Source organism: Bos mutus, chromosome 4 (assembly GCF_027580195.1).
Source record: "Bos mutus isolate GX-2022 chromosome 4, NWIPB_WYAK_1.1, whole genome shotgun sequence".
Taxonomy (NCBI): Eukaryota; Metazoa; Chordata; class Mammalia; order Artiodactyla; family Bovidae; genus Bos; species Bos mutus.
In genome coordinates, this window is record NC_091620.1 from 55325166 (window position 1) to 55348141 (window position 22976).

At 42.2% G+C, this 22976-nt stretch overlaps 2 protein-coding genes across 4 annotated transcripts in view; one reads left to right on the top strand and one right to left on the bottom strand.

The window, feature by feature from the left end:
* Positions 1-2856: 2856 nt before the first annotated feature.
* Positions 2857-15548, bottom strand: LOC102267466 (RP9 pre-mRNA splicing factor). Of its 2 annotated transcripts, XM_070369514.1 has the most exons (6): positions 15220-15520; positions 11229-11259; positions 9673-9802; positions 7326-7417; positions 4400-4461; positions 2857-3490 (listed from the first exon to the last, which is right to left on the bottom strand). In XM_070369514.1, the coding sequence occupies exons 1-6, from the start codon at positions 15369-15371 to the stop codon at positions 3292-3294; spliced, it is 666 nt and encodes a 221-aa protein (XP_070225615.1). In that variant the 5' UTR covers positions 15372-15520; the 3' UTR covers positions 2857-3291. The 2 variants fall into 2 exon arrangements, with proteins under 2 accessions (XP_070225615.1, XP_070225616.1); XM_070369515.1 differs by lacking the exons at positions 7326-7417; positions 11229-11259 and having other exon boundaries at positions 15220-15548.
* A 3421-nt stretch (positions 15549-18969) lies between these two features.
* Positions 18970-22976, top strand: part of BBS9 (Bardet-Biedl syndrome 9) — a 480327-nt gene continuing 476320 nt past the window's right edge. Inside the window, exon 1 of one of the 2 annotated variants that reach the window (XM_070369516.1) lies at positions 18970-19614. The gene's annotated coding sequence lies outside the window, so the exon portion shown is untranslated. The remainder of the gene's footprint in view (positions 19615-22976) is intronic. The other variant, XM_005889113.2, reaches the window with a different exon arrangement.

A 22976-nucleotide genomic window follows, 5' to 3' on the forward strand; every position in this document is an offset into this window, starting at 1 on the left:
TCAAAAGGTTTGTGTGCCTGGGTTTTTTTGAAGGAAGGTGGCATGGCAGAATTCATGGTGTTCCAGGTATGGCAGGCAGTGGGAGTGCCACCAGGAATGTTTGTGGTCACGGTAGGGATACATGGATGGACTGGCCAATGTTCCCTGTGAGTTAAGCTGTTTGAACATATCTTTGCTGTGTTTATAACTTCAATAACCTCAGATATGCAGATGACACCACCCTTGTGGCAGAAAGTGATGAACTAAAGAGCCTCTTGATGAAAGTGAAAGAGAGTGAAAATGTTGGCTTAAAGCTCAACATTCAGAAAATTAAGATCATGGCATCCGGTCCCATCATTTCATGGCAAATAGATGGGGAAACAGTGGCTGACTTTATTTTTTGGGGCTCCAGAATCAATGCAGATGGTGATTGCAGCCATGAAATTAAGACGCTTACTCCTTGGAAGGAAAGTTATGACCAACCTAGACAGCATATTAAAAAGCGGAGACATTACTTTGTCAACAAAGGTCCGTCTAGTCAAGACTATGGTTTTTCCAGTGGTCATGTATGGATGTGAGAGTTGGACTGTAAAGAAAACTGAGCACCGAAGAATTGATGCTTTTGAACTGTGGTGTTGGAGAAGACTCTTGAGAGTCCCTTGGACTGCAAGGAGATCCAACCAGTCCATCCTAGAGGAGATCAGTCCTGGGTGTTCATTGGAAGGGCTGATGCTGAAGCTGAAACTCCAATACTTTGGCCACTTGATATGAAGAGCTGACTCATTTGAAAAGACCCTGATGCTGGGAGGGATTGGGGGCAGGAGGAAAACGGGACGACGGGATGAGATGGCTGGATGGCATCACCGACTCAGTGGACATGAGTTTGGGTAAACTCCGGAAGTTGGTGATGGACAGGGAAGTCTGGCGTGCTGCGGTTCAAGGGGTTGCAAAGAGTTGACACGACTGAGTGACTGAACTGAACGGAACTCCCTTATACTAACCCAGAACTGCTAGCTGGTGTAATGAGCATGTAAAAAGTGATAGCAGTGAGGGCAATGAGACAAATAAAGGGTCGTGTTTGCAAAGCTGGTTTTTTATTAGAAGGTCTGTGATGGCCTGATTAACTTCTGCTTCACACCTGCTTAAGTAACATCAAGAAGAGTTCTGGCCTGTATCCCCAACCCATGGTTGCATAAGGTGATTCTCATGTGTCATCAGCGCACTTTCACAACAAGACAAATACAGTAGCTATCACTCTCCTGGCCATACTCTACCTTTCTGAATGGTGTTGACTATTGCTGTACTCAATATTCTTATTAGGTAGTATTCTTGCCTGGAGAATCCCCATGGACAGAGGGGCCTAGCTGGCTACATCCCATGGAGTTGCAAAGAGTCAGACACAGCTGAGTGGCTGAGCACAGCACAGTTGTATGGAGACTGGCATTATCCGTATTTAATGGATAACTTAGTTTTAACTTAAGATAACCCATTTTGCCCTGTGGTCCCTGTCTCCACTAGCATTCCAAGCCCATCAGAACACAACTGAACTACAGAGGTAGTTTGAGATAGGAATCCAGGAGATAGGAATGCACTGGTGGGAGTAATGAAGGATTGGGTAGGAAGGGTACAGTAAGCTCAGTTTGCAGATCCTGACTCCAGCAGTGTCTTACAGTTTAACTCATTTCTGACACTGTATGCCTGGAAATGCACGATTTCACATGGCAAGAGCTCAGCTGTGTAGGACTATGCCACACGCCTCCTCCACTTCAGGTTCTACTCAAAAGTCAGGTTTTTGCCTGTGCTTCTGCCTTCTACTCGCTGCTTTGGATTCAATTAATTTGCTACATTTCTGATTTATTATAAAAGGCTGTAATTCAGGAGAGGCCTGATGGAAGAGATGCACAGGGCAAAATAGATGGGATGGGAAGTGGCACAGAGCCTCCATACCTTCTGCTTGCGTGGCATTCTCCCAGCACCTCTGTGTTCACCAACCCAGATGTTCTCTGAGTCCCTCCTTGGGCTTCTATGGAGGCTCCATCACATAGGCATGATTGATTAAATCACTGGCCATTGGTGACTGACTCAACCTCCAGTCCCTCTAATCTTTCCCCACGGGAGGGTGTGGGACTGCAAGTTCCAGTTCTGTTCAGTTTGGTTTTCCTGGCAACCAGCCTCTCCCCACATCCTTAGGTGCCTTCCAAAAGTCATCTCATGAACATAAACCCAGATGTTGTGGAAAGGAGTTAGTTATGAATAAACAAGACACTCATTTCACTTTTCTGGCTCTGTCATGAGTGGAGGACAAGAGACCAAACACAACAAAAGATGTTCCCATTGCTCTTATCACACATGATATTCCAAGGGTTTGCGGAGTTGTGTCCAGAAACTGGACAATGACCAAATATATCTGAGAAATATATTCTGGTCATGTGAGTGATCAAATATATATTATAAATCACGATATTGAAGAATGACAAACAGGAAACAACTGAATTGCAATAGAGGAATGGTTACATGATTGTAGTACCTTCAAGGAATTGTGTGGCCATTTAGAGCTTGTGGTATGTGCCGTATGAAGACACTGTATGTATGATGCTGCAGTGCAGGATATATTTGCGATTAAAATCAACATTATACTGTTAAAACATAACATGGAGATGAATGTGTATAGTATTTATACTTAAAAATAAAGCCCTATGCTTGCTTGTGATGTAGACAGTATTCCTGGAAGATGTCACAAGAAACTGGTAAAACTGGTAGCCACTGGGAAAGGGAACTGGGAAGCTGGGGGAGGAAGGAAATAGAAGTTTCATAATTAAACCTTAGGTACCTTTTAAATTTGGAGCATGTGCATGCATTAAGAAAAAAGTAAATGCATTTGAAAAATAAATAGTGAGCTTTTATTATCCTCAGCAGCAGAGGGAAATCAGGCCTGAGCTCTACACAAGTAGCTCCACCCTGGAGGTTGAACCTACGGCAGCACCGGGGAGGAGCTCCTCAGAGACTCCCTTCATCTGGCCGCCCTGCCCGAGGCATTTCTAATGAGTTGGGACCCACAGGGATCAGCAGGGAGGAGCACAAGGGGAAAAGCTCTCCAGCCTGAAGTCAGGCGTGTCCAGAGCTAGCACCTGGCGACGCACAACTCGCATCCTCCCTGGAAGGCAGGTGAGAACCCGCGCCTGGGACCCCACACCCCCGCCCTCCGGGTGTCTCTCCAGTTCGTCTCCGACCCCGCCTTCCTCCACGGTCCTCTCATCTTTGGCCACAGTGTCTGGTTTGTGAGAAGAGAATGTTGAACAAGCCAGGCTCTCGTCATTCTGAGTCCGAACTCTCATTTGACTTGGAAGACTTATGCTTTCGTTTTTTCTTCTTTTTCTTTTCCTTCTTCTTCTTCTTATGCTTTTCTTTCTTCTTCTTTTTCTTGTGTTTCTCTTTATCTTCTGAAGAACTGGAGCTGCTCCCATCGTCATCTGACGTTGAATCCTCCAGTAACTGTTTTAACTGTTGTATCCTAAACACATAAGATTGATCAAAGAACCATATTCAACTTAACTTGAAAAAATTTTTTTAGATAAAAATATAAGAACAGTAATGAGGGTGAAAAAATCACAAATTAATCACCTCATTAAAGACAGTATTTATTTTTATATCTTTCCCCCATTCTTGTCTACATCCATGCCTGTTTTACATGACTGTAACCAGTGTACAAGCCATTTTGTATTCTTTCCATTGTCCTAAGTATTCTGGCATGTTTCCATAGTCCTTACTTTCATAATTTCTAACAGATGCATACTTTCCTAAATCATTCTCCCACTGCTCAAGTCCATGCTAGGTAATCTACCTCCTCAACAATTATAATTCAGCACAAGGAATTATATTCAATATTCTGTAATAACCTGTAAGGGAAGAGAATCTGAAGAATATATGTGTATGTATATATTTATATGTTGATATATTTCTGAATTGCTGTGCTGTACTAACATGATATCGCAAATCAACTATACTTCACTAAAAAAAAATTCAAACGATTATGATTCAATACCACCAATTTGAAAACAAAACAATATTAACAACAACAACAACAAAGTTCCTCTTGTTTTTTCACCCTGTCTAGGAATTAAAAAAAAAGCTCAGATCTTTAAAGACACTAGAGAAGATAAATGGTAGTTGCCAATACCAACTTTCAGTGACACGAGCAAGTCAAGGCTGGGTCAAACACAATGCTTTAAGTTAACCCAAGGAGAACAGGCTGGCCTGATCATTCCCTACACATTGGCTTTTTTCAGTGACTACCCCAGTCTTCCAAATATTTCACAGTTTACTAAACCACTTCTCTAATACTGGGATTTTTAAATTTATAAAGTTTCTAGCTTTAATTTCGAAGTTTAAGAGGATATTGTTATCATCAGGACAATCTCACCTTATATCCTTTTCATGTCTTTTATTCTCACGAATGATGTCATACATGGGATCTTCATGTGCCTTGAAGGTTAGAGAAGGTTAAGGTTAGGTTTGGCTTCATAGACTGTTAAAATTAAATCCCTCTTTCATGGAAACAGTTTTTTCCTCCTGTTTGGTGGTAATTTTATATTCACCATGTTCTGATCCTTCTTAAGGGTTGCCATCATTTAAAACTCCTAGAGGCTATAAAAAAGATTTCCCAGTTATACAAATACAGGATATAATTTACATAGCCTTCATAAGGAGATAAACCATGGCAAAATCATTATTAAGTACTACTCAAGGTTAGAAATGTTGAGATTAATTCTATTTGTTCTATATGGAAAGATGATCAAGTGATACTATTAAGCAAACAAGTGAGTTGGAAATGATACATGACTCATTTATAGGTTCACAAAAACATACTGTATATGACCAAAGAGAAATCTAGAAGTATACTCATCAAACTACTTACTACAAATTCCCTCTGAGGAGAGAGGCAAGATTGGACTTGAAAAATCAATTGTGAAAAACCTTTCTGTAATGTTTCCATTCTGTTAAAATAAGATGCATTTATTCTTATATTTGTATAATTTAAAACTACTTAAATTACTTAAAATATGAATACACATAAAATTTCATGGCATGTGAACTATCCTTAAAAATATTATAAAATTTTTTACATATCAAAGAAATGCTATGCTATGCTAAGTCACTTCAGTCGTGTCCGACTCTGTGCGACCCCATAGACGGCAGCCCACCAGGCTCCCCCGTCCCTGGGATTCTCCAGGCAAGAACACTGGAGTGGGTTGCCATTTCCTTCTCCAATGCATGAAAGTGAAAAGTGAAAGTGAAGTTGCTCAGTCGTGTCCGACTCTTAGCAACCCCATGGACTGCAGCCTCTAACAGCCTCCTCCATCCATGGGATTTTCCAAGCAAGAGTACTGGAGTGGGGTGCCATTGCCTTCTCCGTATCAAAGAAAACATAAAGTTAAAAATATCTGATATCTTACCACCTAGGGATATCCACTGTTAATATTTTAGTGTGCTTCTTCTAGTCATTATTCATATTTCCAAAAAATAGAATCATGTTATGTATATCAATACAACTCTATTCTTTTTCCCTTATGTTTTCATGAATATTGTCCTATGACATTACATATTCTTTTAAAACGTAATTCTTTTTTTAAAAAATAATGTTCATTTATTTGGCTGCGTTGGATCTTAGTTGGGCACTTGGAGTCGTCGTTGCAGCGTGTGGGCTTCTCTCTGCTTATGCACAGGCCCCAGAGTGCATGGTATCTGTAGCTGTGGTATGGGCTTGAGTGCTGTGCAGTGGGTGGGATCTTGGTTTCCCGACCAGGGATTGAACCCATATCCCCTGCGTTGTAAGGCGGATTCTTAATCACTGTAGTTAACACCAGATACTGTGGTTTAATCACTGGATTACCAGGGAAGTTCTTCAAACATAATTCTTAAAAGCTGTATGATTTATATGTTGCAGTGAATTATGTTGCATATTAGACACCACAGTTGTTTCCTATTTTTCTTCGATTTCTATTTTTTAATCATATAAATAATTCTGAAAGTTATTCTTATTTGTGTATACTGATGTTCTGTTTTATCCTTAGATCAATTGAGATTTTGAAATTTTAAAAATATGAATATATTTAAGTTTTTGAGATTTATCATCAAATTATCTGTTAAAGGTACTGTAAAAGCTGACATTCTGGGTAGAAGTGATTTATTCACAATATTTTCTGTAAATTAGTAAAATGAAAACCCAGTATTTTAAATATCTTAAAATCCTTGTAGAATATTTATATACCCCAGTTTGACATGCTGATAATCCCAAGTATATCCAGCAACAGCATAGTTAAATTGACCGAAATAGTTACTGAATGGTGAATTAACACCTGGGAGGTGACTTTGTTAAGAAAAGCGACAAGGGACTTCCGTGGTGGCCCAGTGGTTAAGACTCTTGAGTTTTCAATGCGGGGGAGACGGGTTTGATCCCTTGTTGGGAAACTCAGATTCTACACGTCACATGGCTCAGCCAAAAAAAAAAAAAGTGAAATGACAGACTGACTTTATTGTCATCCAAAGAGAGTATATCATTTATACATACTTCCAGTTTATGATAGAAAAATATGTAGTCTTTGGACAAAGGCTGAGAAACTAGAATCCTATTTTATTTATGAAATATGATTATTTACATAAGTACAAAAAGACTCACTGAATTGATAAAAATTCCTCTTTGGAAAAGGCAGTGTTCCCAAGGCATAGCAAATATCATTTTTTTTTTTTTTTTTAAATTTTAGAGGGGCAAAAAGAGGGTCATCAGTTCAAGCCCCTGCACCCAACTCGGAACCTGGGGAGCTGTCTGGTCATTGCCCCGTTTTGTTTTATTAATTAAAAAACAATTTTTGTTCACCTTTATTGAAGGATGTTGGCTTACAATATTCTATTAGTTTCAGGTACATGACAATGATTCAAAATTTTTATAGATTATACTCCTTTTCAACTTATTATAAAATACTAATTTTATTCTCTATGTTGTTGCTATTGTTGTTCAGTCGCTCAGTCGTGTCTGACTCTTTGTGACACCATGGACTGTAGCCGGACAGGGTCCTCTGTCCATGGCGTTTCCCAGGCAAGAATACTGGAGTGGGTTGCCATTTCCTCCTCCAGGGGCAAATATCATTTTAACAAGCATTTTTTTATTGTTAATAACTAATCTGTCACACAAATTTGATTTAATAGAGATGCGGTTAACACCAGATACTTTGGCTTAAAGGCTTTGGGAACATATTTTGTGTGAAACTCCAGTTCACTGGTGACTGCCTCATTCACTGACATTCATCATATCCAGTAAATATAAATTGACACTCTGGGGTTTTACTTACTACTCTGAACTGTTCTAACTTTTGGTTGCCTTTGATAAAGAAAGGGCATTCTTTGTCGCCCGTTCGGTGACCATACCGTTTACAGCGCCAACCTAAAATAAAGACAAAGGGATATATTTCTTTAAGATAATATATCTTTACTTAATTAAGATAAAGCATCAGATCATATTAAAGATAAAAAGCAAATATAATTAATGAAAAGAGAGAAACTACTTCCTCAAGTATCCTTTAATTGCAGAGTTTTAGAAGTGAACCAAGTACTTACTAAATAATTCCATGCAAAAAACAAAGTGTGATTTTTTTTTCAACTGGGCTATAGGTTGAACTGTGTCATCCCCTTTGCTTTCCCACTGTACTGAAAGTCCTAACCACTAGTACCTCAGAATGACCTTACTGGGAGACAGGATTTTTACAGAAGCCTGGAATATATCCTTTCCACACCAGCCCTCAGAAGAACACCTTGACCTTGGATCATGAACCTCCAGAACTGTGAGACAAGAAACTTCTTGTTTAAGTCATGCAGTCTGTGGGACTTTGTTACAGCAGAACTAGCAAACTAAACAGGCATTCAGCAACTCCAACTAAGGAGGTCAGGAAGCAGGAACAGGAATTATAGGTAGGATTAGCCAATTTTGCTCCATGCTGGTAGCTAATGAAAATATGTAGTGACAGGGAAATATTTCCTTCTTCACATTTCAATCTGAGAGTTGGTAGTAGGAAACCACTGGGAAACGAATGAAGTTTAGGGATTCTCTGACCTGCCCCTTCTGCATCTCCCCACTATTTTGAGTTAGTTCCACCTGGGGAAGAAGAAATGCATTCAATACAAATGCAGTCCCCTTCAAACAAATGTCTGTCTTTATGACAAAAGGAGAAATTTTATATGCCATAAATTGATGTGCGGTATCAAGAAGGACCCATATGATCTGTGATCAAAACCTCTACTAAAGGAGAGGTGATACTTGTTCCTCAAAGTGTGGTCAGTGGACCAGCAAGACTGGCATCACCTGGGAGCTTGTCGGAAATAGAGAGTATCAGGCCCACCCCAAGTTTGAGAAGCTCTGCTTTAGATAACACTAGGATCATGGAAATCAATGCCAATAGGGTTATGTGTACATGTATTTCCATCTGGGATGGATAAAAGTTTTGTGAAGTCTTAAGCTAACATAAATTAAGGAGAAGAAGGGCTTTTTTGGGGTCACGGAGAATCTTGACTTGGTAAATTTTACAGAAAGACAGGACCACTTTTGGGACTCCAAAGGCCTTTCGAAGGTGCAAGGAAGGGGTCCTAAAGCTTAAGCTTATTAACTTCATGTAAAACTGGTTCTGGTCCAGACTAAACACTTTTAATTTGCATGTCAATGAAAAGAACAATAAAATGGAAAGTGAAGCACAACTAACTACCCCATTAAGGAGAGGAGTGATTTTTAAACTTAATTTTTAAAAAAGGAAATATAATCAGTTTAATACATGATTCAACTCTAAAAATAATAAACACAATGAATTTATTTAGTTAAATTTATGATATAACTATTACTGGGGAAATGAGATAGGTAGGGCATGTGTATGAGATGGGATGGAGGAAGAAAAAAGGAGCTGAGTTCTGGTCTCCTACAGTTAGAAATGAGCAGATAATAAGGAAATCGGAAAAATCAAGGGTCAGGAATGTAATCCTGTTATCAAGATACATGGGGATAAACTTAAAAATAACCTTTTTAAAAGAGGTTGAGGTGAGAGGAATGCAGGAAAGGGAGAAGAACTGCTATTTTAATTGTGTGCATGAAGGATCTTTGTACAAACAAATACCTTCAAAGGCAGCAGTACCCCTTCTTCAAATGCCATCTTATGCTAGTGCAGTGGATAGTGTGCACACAGCTCCACCTGGTCCAGACCCACCCTGTGTGGCCCACAGCTCCTCTCAGGTCACCTGGGGAAACCTTAACACCACTAATGAGGACACGCTGAGGTGAGACCCCAGGAGACCCCAGGGGACCCAAGGTCACCCAAGGTGACCCCCAATGCATCCTTCGCCCCCATGGCATTGCTACATGGAATATCCTTTCTGTTACAGGAACATTACTGAAGCATAGACTCTGCAAGCAGCTACAGTCCTGTGGAAGACCACCACCCTTGCAGCCAGAAGCCCTGGACCCAAGGCGCTGCTCTGCCGCTTACCCCAGACACTGACTAACACACCAAGGGGGCTTCCTCATCTGTTGCCTAGAGATCATGCCCTGACTTCAACAGCATGGTGTGAGAATGAATTAAAAGGAGTGAACTCGTTTGTAAACAGTGGTCTATAACTTGCGTGAATTGAGGGTGTTACTTGAAACCTTTCCATGCTCACACTGCATGACTTTGACTTCTTTCCCGAGTGGCATCCAAAGTCCTTTGGTTGGTGCATGGGCCAGAAACTCCCTGGCATGTTCATTGCCTGGGACATCTGGTATACAGTCTTCTGGCTTAGTCTCATCTTCCTGAAAAAGGAAAAAGTGTGTAAGCTCTATGGCAAAAAAAGCACCAGAGCCCTCTCCCACCTGCTTGAGAACACAGCACTGCCTGGCTTGCTCATGGGCTGGAGATCCCTATGTCATCATGTTATCCTCTGAAGAGCTGGAAAGACAAATTATAACTGAGAAAGAAAATATAAGTAACTATTCCAGAAGAGCTAGCCTACCACAAAAACAAAGTAGCTGTTCTTAGAGAAAAGTCACTAGTGTTTACACAGGGATGATCTGTGAGCTCCAAGTTCTAATTCTAGATCACAAAAATTAGATTCTAAGATCACAAAAAATTTTCTGCTAACTTAGAAGCTTTGTGGAATGAGGCAGAAGATAGAATTAAACAAGGTTTCCTGAAACAATAAAAACAATGTGTCAGAGTAAAATAGATTATTAGACCTTGAAGGCCACTGTCACATTCTATAATCTCATACATACTGTATTTGTGAGATGCATTTTCACCACCAAATAACTGCACTGTATAATTAAGGTGCTGGTTTTTTACATTATGATTTTTTCACGTTTCCAGGAATATTACATTTATAATGGAAGAATGTTTCTTAAAAAATTTTTTTTTAAAGTTAAAAGCTCCTGGAGAAGAAAATGGCAACCCACTCCAGTATTCTTGCCTGGAAAATCCCATGGACAGAGGAGCCTGGCAGGCTACAGTCCACAGGGTTGCAAAAGTCGGACACGACTTAGCAACTAAACCACCACCACCAGTTATCTAATTTATATATACCCTCATGTTTCTACTCAGTTGTGTCTGACTCTGTGACCCCATGGACTGCAGCCTACCAGGCTCCTCTGCCCATGGGATTTAAAAATAAAATAAAATAAAATAAAGTTAAAAGCTACCAAACAGGAAAGGTTACTTTGACCTTAAGTCCTCTAAGTCTCACTCCCAGAAAAACATGCTGACACTGTGGCCGGGGTGCTGGAGGAGGGACTCTGCACCAGGCGGGGCTGGACTGGACGGATTCACATGTCCTCAGACTCCACTGTTCTCTGAACTGATGACATTCAAGAAAGCAGCAATGGAGCATCACAGAAGGAACATGGGGCAGCAGAGCTTTGAGAAGATGCAGTCGCAAGGGAGACAGACAGAAGGGGAGCGAGCGCTGAGGACACCCAGGGGGCCTGCAGTGGTGTCTTAGGGACATGTTCTTAATGTCTCTAAGAACAGACATAAAAAATCTGTTTTAGGCAGATTAAACTTCTGCAAAGGCATGGACGACAAAGCCCAAAGTGCACGAACTGACTGCCATCTGCAGAGAAGAGACAGGACTACCATAAAGGAGCTTCAAACCTTAAGCAGCTGTTTTTCATAACAAGTGACTGAGTCTGAGTTCTGGTCAAATCTGTCTCAGAGAAAAACCCAAAATACAAACTTTACACTGACCTTGATAAACCCAGGAGGAGGTTTTTCATAACTAGAAGGAAAAAAAAAAAACAAAAAAACTGGTCATCAACCATTGTTCATAGAAACATAACACATTTCAATCACCAAAAAGCAACTACAGGCCAAAATAAAAAAGGTTATTTTTAGTAAAAACTAAAACTACAGTATAACTTTTAAAAACAGTTAATAAAATAGGCCCAGCAGTCAGAGATGTTATGTTAATATGAATAAACTGATGCTGTATCACATCCTGCTGGGATGCAGCACTTAAATTGACCAAATAATAACTAACTTGGTGTCTAAGGACAATGATTTTATATTTAGAGGAAGGGAAATCAAGAGACTGCAGGGAAAATGTGAGGGAAGAAGAGACTTGAGCTAATTATGGTTCCAATCTGTCATTGCACTTGTGGGTGATTTACCTACCATAACTTCCAACTTCCGTAACACTGTGAGGCTCATGGGGGTGGCAGTGTGAGTGCTCTAAGAAGGATGGGGACTGCACAACGGGGAGGGAGCTAAGCCAGAGGGAAGGGTCTGCCAGAGTGGAAGCAGGTGGGGGTGATCCATCCCAGAGGCTCCCCCTTGCCCCAGCTCTGGATTCAAGATCCTCTCCACTGGCCTGTGGTGTTCGCAGAGCACACTGCCACTTGCTCCGCAGCTCTCTGACTGCCCTTTATGCCCCTACTGACCCCTCTGGACTCAAGGATGTAGGGCAATCGGTGGCCCTCAACTACTGCTAGAGAAGCAGATGACTGTGTGCAAAAGTACTTTCCCTTCCACCAATATAGCTCTCAGACCCTCAGGTTCTGAGGACGCAAATCATGCCTATGCTCCCAACTCATTTCCACTTTTCATTATTTTGCTGGAACTTGGGGAAAAGGCTTCTGGTGCCAAATCTACAAAAGCAGCACCCACCGCTCCTGTCCTTTAAAAAAATAACAACAAACTAATTTTAAAACTTGAAATGGAATTAACATATAACACTGTATTACTTTCAGGTGTAATTATGTTCAGTTTCAAGCACTGACACATTTTAGACTATGCAATGCAGAGCGTGGGTGTCTGGCTTTTAAAGGTGACTGCCTAATGGATATAACCCCCTTCTTAAAAAAGAATGTAGTTGGAAAAAGAGGTAGGATAACTGAACAGCTCAGGTCTTTTCAATGCCTCTCTAGTGGAATTTTACTGAGAGAGGGCATCGAGGTGCTATGACTGGTTTAAAATGCTATCTTGACTCCAACAACTTGGAAATTGGGGAGCCCCAAAGTTGCTGCACACAGAAGGTGAATTTAGAGATGACTAATTTTCTGAATTTTATACACTGAAAATGTCATCAGGAAAACAATAAATTCTAAAATGGCTAATCACCTAATAGTCAAATAGATACGGATTATCCTAAAACTAGACCAAAATAGTTTAAGTTAAAGCAAGAAAGCAGTAGTGTAGAGGACAGAGTGTTTGGTATGGTTCTATTTGTGTGTATGGGAAAAGGGATATTATACATATACATAAGATATCACCTGAGGGAGGGAGCTTTTTTTTTCACTTACATTTATTTACATGCAAATACACTGCCTCAAACAATGTTTTTTTTTAATTACAAAAGAAAAATGAAATTAACATTATCTTCCTCACACCTATGTTGCTATAAGTCCAGGCTAATAAATTTCTGAGAGAGAAACCAAAGGACTTAGGGGCAAAAAAAGGCCACTAATAGGCTGTTAGCTCATTTCTATTATAGAGTTACATAGGAAGCATTTTTGTTTTAAACATTTCAATGTCACTTGTTTGTTTCAGGAATCATATCCTCACTCCTACTCTAACCAACTTGCTATTTCCTCCTACCAAAGAAAAGAACAGGAGGATGAAACTAAACTTTAAGGTGATACTGAAAGTTCAGTTTAGAAACTTACTCCCTGCAGAAGTAACCACTCAACAATCACCACACCCACAATGCTCAGTACCAGACGGAAGAACTGAGCCTCTCAGGGTACTCCTAAAGAAATCTAGAAAGCCATAAAGGTTGAAACTGCTCTTAAAAAACTTCCATGTAACTCTGGACAGAGGTCCTCCATAGCTTGGGACCCCCAAAATGGAGTGGCCAGTTCAAATCTAAACCTAAGTCAGCCTGCCCTAATGGGAAATGCTTCACGTCAAGGAAACCTAGTATATACCAATCACAATCCTTCAGCCCAGGGTACCTAGCTTAGTTTAGCTTACCCTAGATAAGAGGACGTGCAAGCTTTGTAAAGAAATCCCTGACTCCCTAGCCAATCATGCCCTATTTTCAAGTCGCCTCTTGAAACGCCCTGTAAAACTTGCTCCTGTCCAAAATAACTGGGAAGAGTGTTCCACTGCGGATGAAACACTGCACTTCCTCAATCTATGGATTGTTTTTCCCTTGAACAAAGGACATCAAACAGCAAAGTGTGGCAGTTTTGTCTTTTGAGCAGCAGCAGGACTGTCCTGATAAAAGAGATGTTTTAGTTTTTGAAGTAGAAAACCCTAAAGACATAGCATTAATGTTACTAATGAATGGCTGCTGACGGACTGTATCACCTGCCCAATTTATACACATTTCTATTATTCCTCCATTATGGGCTTCCCTGGTGGCTCAGATGGTAAAGAATCCGCCTGTAATGCAGGAGACCTGGGTTTGAACCCTGGGTTGAGAAAATCCCCTGGAGAAGGGAAAAGGTACCCACTTCAGTGTTCTGGCCTGGAGAAGTCCATGAACAGTCCATGGGGTCGCAAACAGTTGGACACGACAGAGCGAATTTCACTCTCTCTCCATTATTCTTACTAAAAGAGGCCATACCTGCGACATGCCACAGCTTTCCACTGGAAAATATTTCAGCAATTTGCTTTGGAGATACCATATCTAAAAAGCTTTGAACCATACCTAAAAGGCTAATTCTGTTTATACCCAGTTGTTCAAATGAAGTGACATTCAGCTTAAGAGCCACAGGAGGCCAGGCTCCAAGAAAGCATGCATTTTGTGTCAAAGCTCCCAGAGGTTAGTAATGAAGGATTAACCCTTTGGGGGCCTTTTCTTACATCATTGTCTCAGCAATCATGAGAAGGTAGGCAGTGAGAAGTGCCTGTAACAAATAAGTCAAATAACTTATTGAACATCAAACTTAGAATCTAAGTTTGACCTCTAAAGCTGATTATAGAAGGAAAAAACAGAAGGGAATCGAAAGGGTCATTAATCCAACTTTCCACCTTATATTTAAATCTCCTTTACAACCCACCCTTCTCTCAGTGGTCATCTGGACTCTCCTCCAACCCTTGGGAGCTTGGGAAGCACACTGCCTTCCAAGTCAGGCCACGCTGACTCAGGTCCTAATTCTTTTTGAGCTGGAACTGGCCTCCTAGTAGCTTTCATCCTTATCCCTGGTGAAAAATCCTAAGGACCAGAGAGAACAAGTCTAGGCTCTCTTCTACCTGACAGCTCCTCCCGAGTAGTTAGGAGCCAGGCCCTCACCCCACTTTACTTCTCTTCGTCACCGCACGAACATTACGGGACTGGGCTTTCTCTTTCCTTATTAATAGCAAAAGATGAAAAGGACGGGGATTTTAACCAGTTCACAGTGCGCCCCCTGACCTGAGAGCGGGAAGGACCAGGGCGCTCAGTCGCACTTGCAGGTTTAGTCCCCGAATACTGACCGAGCACCGCTGCCGCCGCACGAGGACTAAAACCGCCGCTTCCTGCGGAGGAAGCGCCCGCCGCCACCGCTCGCGTCCCGGACGAGGCTCGGGGGAGGAGCCTCCCTCCCTCCCGCCAGCCGCTGGGAGTCTAGGGTCCCGCCGCCCGGGATCAAAACCGGCTCTCGGCTCGCCGGGGTCTGAGGGGCTCACCGGCCCACCCCCAGGTGTCCAAGGATCCCGTCTAAAGCGCCGACCGCGAGCGGACCCTGCCGCGCGACCCGGGCCCCGATCCATTCCTAGCATTAGTCGGAGACGGAGACGGGCGTGACAGACTCACAAGGACTCTAGGTGCTTGAGCTGCTGCAGCTGCTGCGCGTCCTGCCGCCGCCGCTTCAGCTCCCGGCGCCGCTGCAGCTCCTGCTCCGGGGGGTCCCGGGGCCGCCGCGCGCCCCCGGCGCCCGCATCGTCGCGCCTGGCCCGGGACGACATCGCAGCCCCGCGCGGCGCGGCTGAGGCTGCCCGGCCGCGCGGCGAAGACGGTACTTCCTCTGCGCCGCGCTCTCCTGGCCCAGCAGCGCCCCCTCCCGCTGCGGCTCCGCGTCCCGCCGGGCCCGGCCGGGTGCCCTCTCCGCGGCCGGCTGCACCCTGCACGGCGGAATGGCCGGCGCGGTCTTGAGTCGTTGATCGGAGCCCTGTCTTCAGGTTGGCTGGTGCCGGAGGCCAGAGCTCGCCCCCTGGCGGCGGCGTGTGGAGTTGGGCCAGTTCTGGAGTGGCTGGGCCCCTCATGGAGTCGGGCAACTTCTTCGCCATCTCCAACCCGGGAGGCCAGGAAACCTGTGCAAGTCCATTTTGTATCTCCCCGTGGCTAGGCACACAGGAGCTGCTCGTTACCCATTAGTAGGATGCACTCAGTTTTTGAAGAAAGCGAGGCTTCCATGGAAATTTTTCAGTTTTCCAAAACTTGTGAGCCATGCGATGTGTCAGTTCAGTTCAGTTGCTCAGTCGTGTCCGGCTCTGTGCGACCCCATGGACTGCAGCACACGCCAGGCTTCTCTGTCCTTCACCAACTCCCAGAGCTTGCTCAAATTCATGTCCATCCAGTCAGTGATGCCATCCACTCATCTCATTCTCTGTCGTCCCCTTCTCCTCTTGCCCTCAATATTTCCCAGCATCAGGGTCTTTTCCAATGAGTCAGTTCTTCGCATCAGATAGCCAAAGTATTGCAGTTTCAGCTTCAGCATCAGTCCTTCCAATGAATATTCAGGACTGATTTCCATTAGGATAGACCGGTTGGATCTCTTTGCAGTCTAAGGGACTCTCAAGAGTCTTCTCCAACACCACAGTTCAAAAGTATCAATTATTCTGCACTCAGCCTTCTTCATGGTCCAACTCTCACATCCATACATGACTATGGGAAAAACCATAGCTTTGACTAGATGGACCTTTGTTGGCAAAGTAATGTCTCTGCTTTTCAATATGCTGTCTAGATTGGTCATAGCTTTTCTTCCAAGGGGCAAGAATCTTTTAATTTCATGGCTGCAATCACCATCTGCAATGATTCTGGAGCCCAAAAAAATAGTCAGCCACTGTTTCCGCTGCTTATCCATCTATTTACCATGAAGCGATGGGAACGGATGCCATGATCTTAGTTTTCTGAATGTTGAGTTTTAAGCCAACTTTTTCACTCTCCTTTCATCAAGAGGCTCTTTAGTTCTTCTTCGCTTTCTGCCATAAGGGTGGTGTCATCTGCACATCTGAGGTTATTGATATTTCTCCTGGCAATCTTGATTCCAGCTTGTGCAGTCTGGCATTTCTCATGATGTACTCTACATATAAGTTAAATAATCAGGGTGACTCTATACAGCCTTGATGTACTCCTTTCCCAATTTGGAACCAGTCTGTTGTTCCATGTCCAGTTCTAACTGTTGCTTCTTGAGTGCCATACAGATTTTTCAGGATGCAGGTAAGGTGGTCTGGTAGTCCCATCTCTCTAAGAATTTTCCACAGTTTGTTGTGATCCACACAGTCAAAGGCTTTGGTGTAGTCAATTAAGCAGAAGTAGATATTTTTCTGGAACTCTCTTGCTTTTTCGATGATCCATGCGTCATATAGTCAGTGTAATATATTGAATTCAGGTAAGATTTGGGTTCTGGAAATGAAAAGCCAGTATATACTGTGCACTCTTTATGTCATTGAACCAAGCTCTTAATAGTATAATAGTTCATTTAATTAAAAAACTATAACAAGTGCTGTTACCACCCATGTGTATTATCTTTATTTAGTGATAAAGAGGCCCAGAGAGCTCAGTGATTTGCACAAGGAAACAACTAGTAGGTCATGGAAAGTGAAAGTGAAGTCGCTCAGTTGTGTCCCATTCTTTTTGACCTAATGGACTGTAACCTACCAGGCTCCTCTGTCCATGGGATTTTCCAGGCAAGAGTACTGGAGTGGGTTGCCATTTTCTTCTCCAGAACCAGGATGCAAAAGTGTTAGGTGCTTAGCTAGGTTGTGCTTTGAAACTGTATGTGATACATAATTTTTTCAGCCTTGAAATAATGGAAGAAACTGCAGAGGAAGTAAAAATAACAGCATAAGGGAAATACTTGCGGAAATATTCAAACCGTTAATGCCACAAAATATGAAGAACTTCTTCAAATTTATCCAGGAAAATACAAACACACAGAAGCTATGCATAGACATCTGAAATGATACTGACATATGCCCTGGAACTTGGAAATGATCTTTTCCTCTAACAATGAAGCCAATAAGAATTGTTGAATGAACGTAGATTTAGCCATTCATGTGTAACTGATCATGACCTTATGGGGCCTTCCCAGGATAGATCTCTCCCCATATCCTCTGCCAAAGCTCCTGTTTGAAGTACTCAGAAAATAGTATCGCATGGATATTTCCTGAGTTTTTCAGATGCTAAAAACTGCCACAAAATGGAAGAAATTAACTACTTGATTATCATGAGCCCAAGTCCCCATTGCATAGGAGCTAATCACATACCTTGGGACACCTCCCCCCAACTTTGCCTTTAAAATTGCCTTTTGCTGAAACATTTCGAGGAGTTCAGGGTTTTTTATTTTATCTTTTTTTGAGCACCTTTGACCCATTCTCCTTGAATGGTTTTGTAATAAAACTTTCTCTGCTCTGAGTTCTGACATTTGGGTCTGGCCTATCTGCCTGCACTGCAGGAGACCCGGGTTCAATCCTTGGGTCCGAAAGATCCTCTGGAGAAGGAAATGGCAACCCATTCCAATATTCTTGCCTGGGAAATCCCATGGACAGAGGATCCTGGCAGGCTACAGCTCATGGGGTCACAAAGAGTTGGATACGGCTGAAAGACTAACAGTTTCAGTTTCACTGTGCTAAAGGCACACACACTTGCATTCCGCAACAATGGAAGTTATCTGGGCCAATGAGTGACGTATATGATGATGCCTTTTAAGACATTCAAATACAGTCAAGAAAAATGACAGGCTTTGGGAGCTGTGATTTACAAAGGAAATGTAATCGCGTTGCAGGAAGAAGTTGGTCTACAGAATCAAGAAGAGGAGAACCAAGGAAAGAAATCAGGTAGTGTTTTTCCAGGGTTGTTGTTATTGAGCAGAAAATTCTGGGGAGTTCCAGAATATGCACAGTACGTATTCCTTCCTTTTTGAGGTGAACATGTACTGGGCCAGCAGCACCCCAGTCATTAGGGCGCACACACTTGAGCTCACCCTCGCCAAGGTTGCTTCTTCCATGGACCTGACCTTCGGCGCCTCTCGGTTCAAGAGAAGAGGTCGCTGGGTGGGATGCTCTGGCCCGGAAACCTACTGGGACTCCGCCCTCCGCCCCGCCCAGCCCCGCCCCAACCCCGCCTAACCCCGCCTCGCCCTGCCCCGCCGCGCCCCGCCGCGCCCGAGCCCCGCCCCGCCCTAGCCACGCCTCCGTGGAAAGCCCCACCCACGGGCGACGGGGACTGAGCCTGGATTGGGGGCGTGGCTTCGCCCGCGCCAGAGGCGGGAGGCGGGTTTCCTTAGAGCCCGCGTCCAAGTCTGAGGACAGAAAACGGGAATCAAATTAATTCTGTCTCACCGCTAATGAGGAGTAGGCAATGGTTCGCTCCAGCTCCGCCCAGTAGAAATCTGATTCCAACAATCAGGAAAAATTCTCCGTCTTCCGCGCTCCGGAGACACTCAGGACTACAACCCCCAGAAGGCATTGGGACTCTGATATCTGACTTGCGCAGTAGCGTTCGTTGTAAAGTGCTATGACAACAGGGCGAAGATGGCTTGGAGTTAGGCTTGAATCGGGAGGTGTCCCTTCCGCCGCTGCTGTCCTTTTTCTGCTACATCCCACTCACTGCCTCCTTCATCATTTCCTCTTCTTTGTGAGCAGCATTACTTCCCTCTGTTCTCTCCTGCCTGATCTCTGCCACGGACTGATACCGTTTTTCCTGCTCGTCTCTGAGGGTGACAGAGAGAGGATGCGGGAGAGCTACTTGATGGGATCACTCCAACTCCGTGGAGCTGGTGGTGCTACCTGGTGAGACGCTGTCTTTGCCTGGGTCGTGGAATAAGTTGGATCAGGAGAACGAGAAGAAGTAGTAAGGATTGCTTTTCTCTGCGACGTCCGATCTTGCTCCTCGTTCCAGCCCTGGGACCCTGGCAGACATTCTTAAAGGGAAATCTGTAGAGACTGCGAAGGACGGTGGGGCAGGACCCACCTGATTCAGCATCAGGTAAGGAAGTATGTCTAGAATTAAACATCGGATTCATGAATGCCCTTTCCGTGTTTTATTTTGCTTTATATATTTTTTTTGATCAGATTGATTCTCTGATGCCATGTAATGGTTTGGGGAGATAGAGGATAACAGGTTTCTTATGGAATATGCATTCAAAAGAAAACAACCAGAACAGTGTGTGTGTGTGTGTGATCCTGTGAATGTCGAAAAAGGGTGATACGAATTTTTAAAGATTCCATTCAGGAGTGTCACATGGTGCACAAGCATTCTCCTGTGACACTTCAACAGGTCTTCTGAACAAATGGTCAAAGCAGTTCCCAGCCTGTGACTGAAGTAGAATGCATGTACTAATAGCCCTTAATTCCTTCTTGCAATAGGATTATTCCTTCTCCTTCTCTCTTTACACTGCAGACCACAGCAGTTTAGATGAACTGAAGTGATCTCTCTCTCTTCCCCAGTTCAGTGCCGTGCAATTGACTCCAATTTTGAGGATCTTTCCTGCCTGCCCGCCCTCCCGCATCCATCTCACTTTTACTTTAAAAATGAAACCATATCACAGACATCCACAATTTGAGGATGCTGGAGGGAAAAGGATGAGTCTTAGCGAAAGTCTGAGTATTCAGAGAGGGAGAGATTTTTCTAACCTCTTTACGTATTTGCTGCAAATACGTAAAGAGATTACTTGTTGAAGATTTTTTGGTGAATAGATTGAACTATTATTTAGAATAATATATAAAAGAAACTTTGTAAATTCTGCAAATGATTTACAAGTTATAATGTTAAGGAATTTTTTATTTTTTATAATTATGAGTAATTGTTGTTCTTAAATTACAACCACACATTTATGTTTTTGGTGAGACTTCTGGATGGAAACCTTCTTTGAAGGGACAAAAAAAATCCAGTATCAATAGGGTATAGTAATTTTTAAAGCTTTGCAACTTTTGAAGTTTGTAGCAGATCTTATCCCTCAGGATAAGGAATTTCTGAAAAATTATTGAAACACAAAGCATTCTTGCTGATTAATGAAAAGTTACTATCATTCTTTTCAACTTCAGTTTAAATCTTCGTTCCAGAGGGACCATCATTCACATTCACATTTGTAATTTTTTTTGTCTTGCTCGGAACATACCATAACCACCACCAGCACTACTGCTATTACTACTTCGAGGTTACTACTGACACTTCTCTGACATTTGTTGAATGCTTCCTATGGATTGGACATTGGTGTAAGTAGTTACATGTGTTAGGCTATTTTATTCTCCCATCTTGCCAGAACAACTGGGAATCTAGAGGAAGAGGGACTTGTCTAAAGCCATACAGTTGAGGTCTGTCAAACTCCTTCTCCTGTGATCTTTCATCTTTTGTGGCTTTTATTAAAATTCTCGCATTGAGTCTATAATATTGTCTTCAAAAGCAACATTCTTCTAACTCTGTGCATTTGTTATCTTGCCTGGACTGGAAGACCTGACCAATGTTTTCCAAAATTCGAGGCAGCACTAGCATGACATGGAGAAAATAAAGCTGCTGAAATGGAAAGCTGTAGTGTCAGTGTCTTAGCCTCCTAATTTCAGCCTCTGCCATCTCACCCACGTGTTCCTTCCAGAAGATTCTTGGGGTTATTATTGCCACAGCTGTTCATCTAGCCATCCTTCCATATTTTAGGACTAAGCAAATGAGGTATTAAAACACCCACGTCTTAAATGAAAACTAAATCTGAGTAAACTAGGTGTGGGAGATAACATATATATAAGTATTAAAAACAAAAAAAAAGTATTAAAAACAAAAAAAAAGTGAGAAGTGTGGAAGAGAATTTCTGGAGGTTAAGGGATAAAAAGATGAGTTCTTATTTAATATTCTAATAAGGTCTAAGAAATCAGTCTTTTGTGGCTATTTATAATATGCATCTGTTAAAACCTTCTACTTATTGTTTTCTAATCATCCTTTAAAATTTTAATTAAATATGGGAGATACTTTCCTGAAGTCTGAACTCACAGTGATTAGAATTAATGCTAACAGAGTTATAGCTTTTTAATTGTTGTGAGGTGGCTGCACTTATCTGTAAGTAGATAGTCTGGCTTTGGGTGTTACTTCCAACTTCTTGCTATTGATAGTTGTGATCGCTTGGGCAGGTTTCTTAGCCTCTCTTTGTTCAAGAATACCTATAAAATAGTATCTATGGTTTACTTTGTAGTAGCTTTGTTATGAAGATTAGAATACTTGCAAAGCACTTAGAATGGTACCTGGGGCCTTGGTAAAGGCTTAGTAAGTGTTAGCTATTATTTTCTTTTCTAGTGAAGGGAGATGATAGCCATGAAAAACCTGATATTTGGTTTTTATTTTACATTTATTTAAAAACAGAAAAGGGCTTCCCTGATAACTCAATGGGTAAAGAATCCGCCTACAATGCAGGATACAAAGGAGATGCAGGTTCTATCTCTGGGTCAGGAATATTCCCTGGAGGAGGAAAATGGCAGCCCATTCAACAATTCTAGGCTGAAAAATCTCATGGACAGAGGAGCCTGGTGGGCTACAGTCTAAAGGGTGGCAAAGAGTCGAACACAACTAAGTGACTAAGCACAACAGGCAAAAAACAGAAAATCATTAAGGAGCTGGAAATCAACACTGAATGAATAGGGGGTAAAATGCAAATTCTTATTTCTTACTTTTATTGAAGACAAATAAAATTAAAATCAACTTATGCATATTAAACTTTTGTTATTTGGAATATTTTAAATTTGTTTTTGCAACAAAAAAGCCAGATTTCATGGCTGAAAATGCCTTATTACCATTGTTCCTTTCTTCCTTTCCTGCCAGTAATAGACCTCTGCCATCCAACTGCTTACCTTAATATGTTAAAGTCAAGACCTGTATGTTTTTGAACTTGGAAAATGAATTAGGATTTTATATGAGTTTTAATTTATGGTTAATTTTTTTCTCTGTCAATGGGGTAGGATGTCCTTCTAGGAGAAAGGGTAGAATTTATTTTGCTAATCTTCTGAATTTAATTTGCCAACCTATTGTTCTTCTGAAAGAGTGGTAAATGTGGCCAAAATACAGGAGTATCCTAATTTAAAAAAGGTGAAACTTTGGGACTTCCTTTTGATCCAGTGACCAGGACTCCATGCTCCCAATGCAGGGGGCCTGGGTTCGATACCTGGTTAGGGAACTGGATCTCACACGATGCAAGTAAAGATCCCACATGCTACAATGAAGTTTGAAGATCCTACGTGCCACAAGTAAGACCCAGTGCGGCCAAATAAAAAATAAACACTGAGCGACTGAACTGAATTGAACTGATTTTAGAAAATGAAAAATAAAAATAAAGGCACTCAATTATTAAAAAGAGTAAAATATTATTT

Coding starts and splice junctions, on each gene's coding strand:
- LOC102267466 (XM_070369514.1), bottom strand. CDS start 15,371: ATGTCGTCCCGGGCCAGGCGCGACGATGCGGGCGCCGGGGGCGCGCGG. Junction 11,260..15,219: donor CTCAAGCACCTAGAGTCCTT/GTGAGTCTGTCA, acceptor TTTTCCTTCTAG/TTATGAAAAACCTCCTCCTG. Junction 9,803..11,228: donor CTCCTCCTGGGTTTATCAAG/GTCAGTGTAAAG, acceptor TTCCTTTTTCAG/GAAGATGAGACTAAGCCAGA.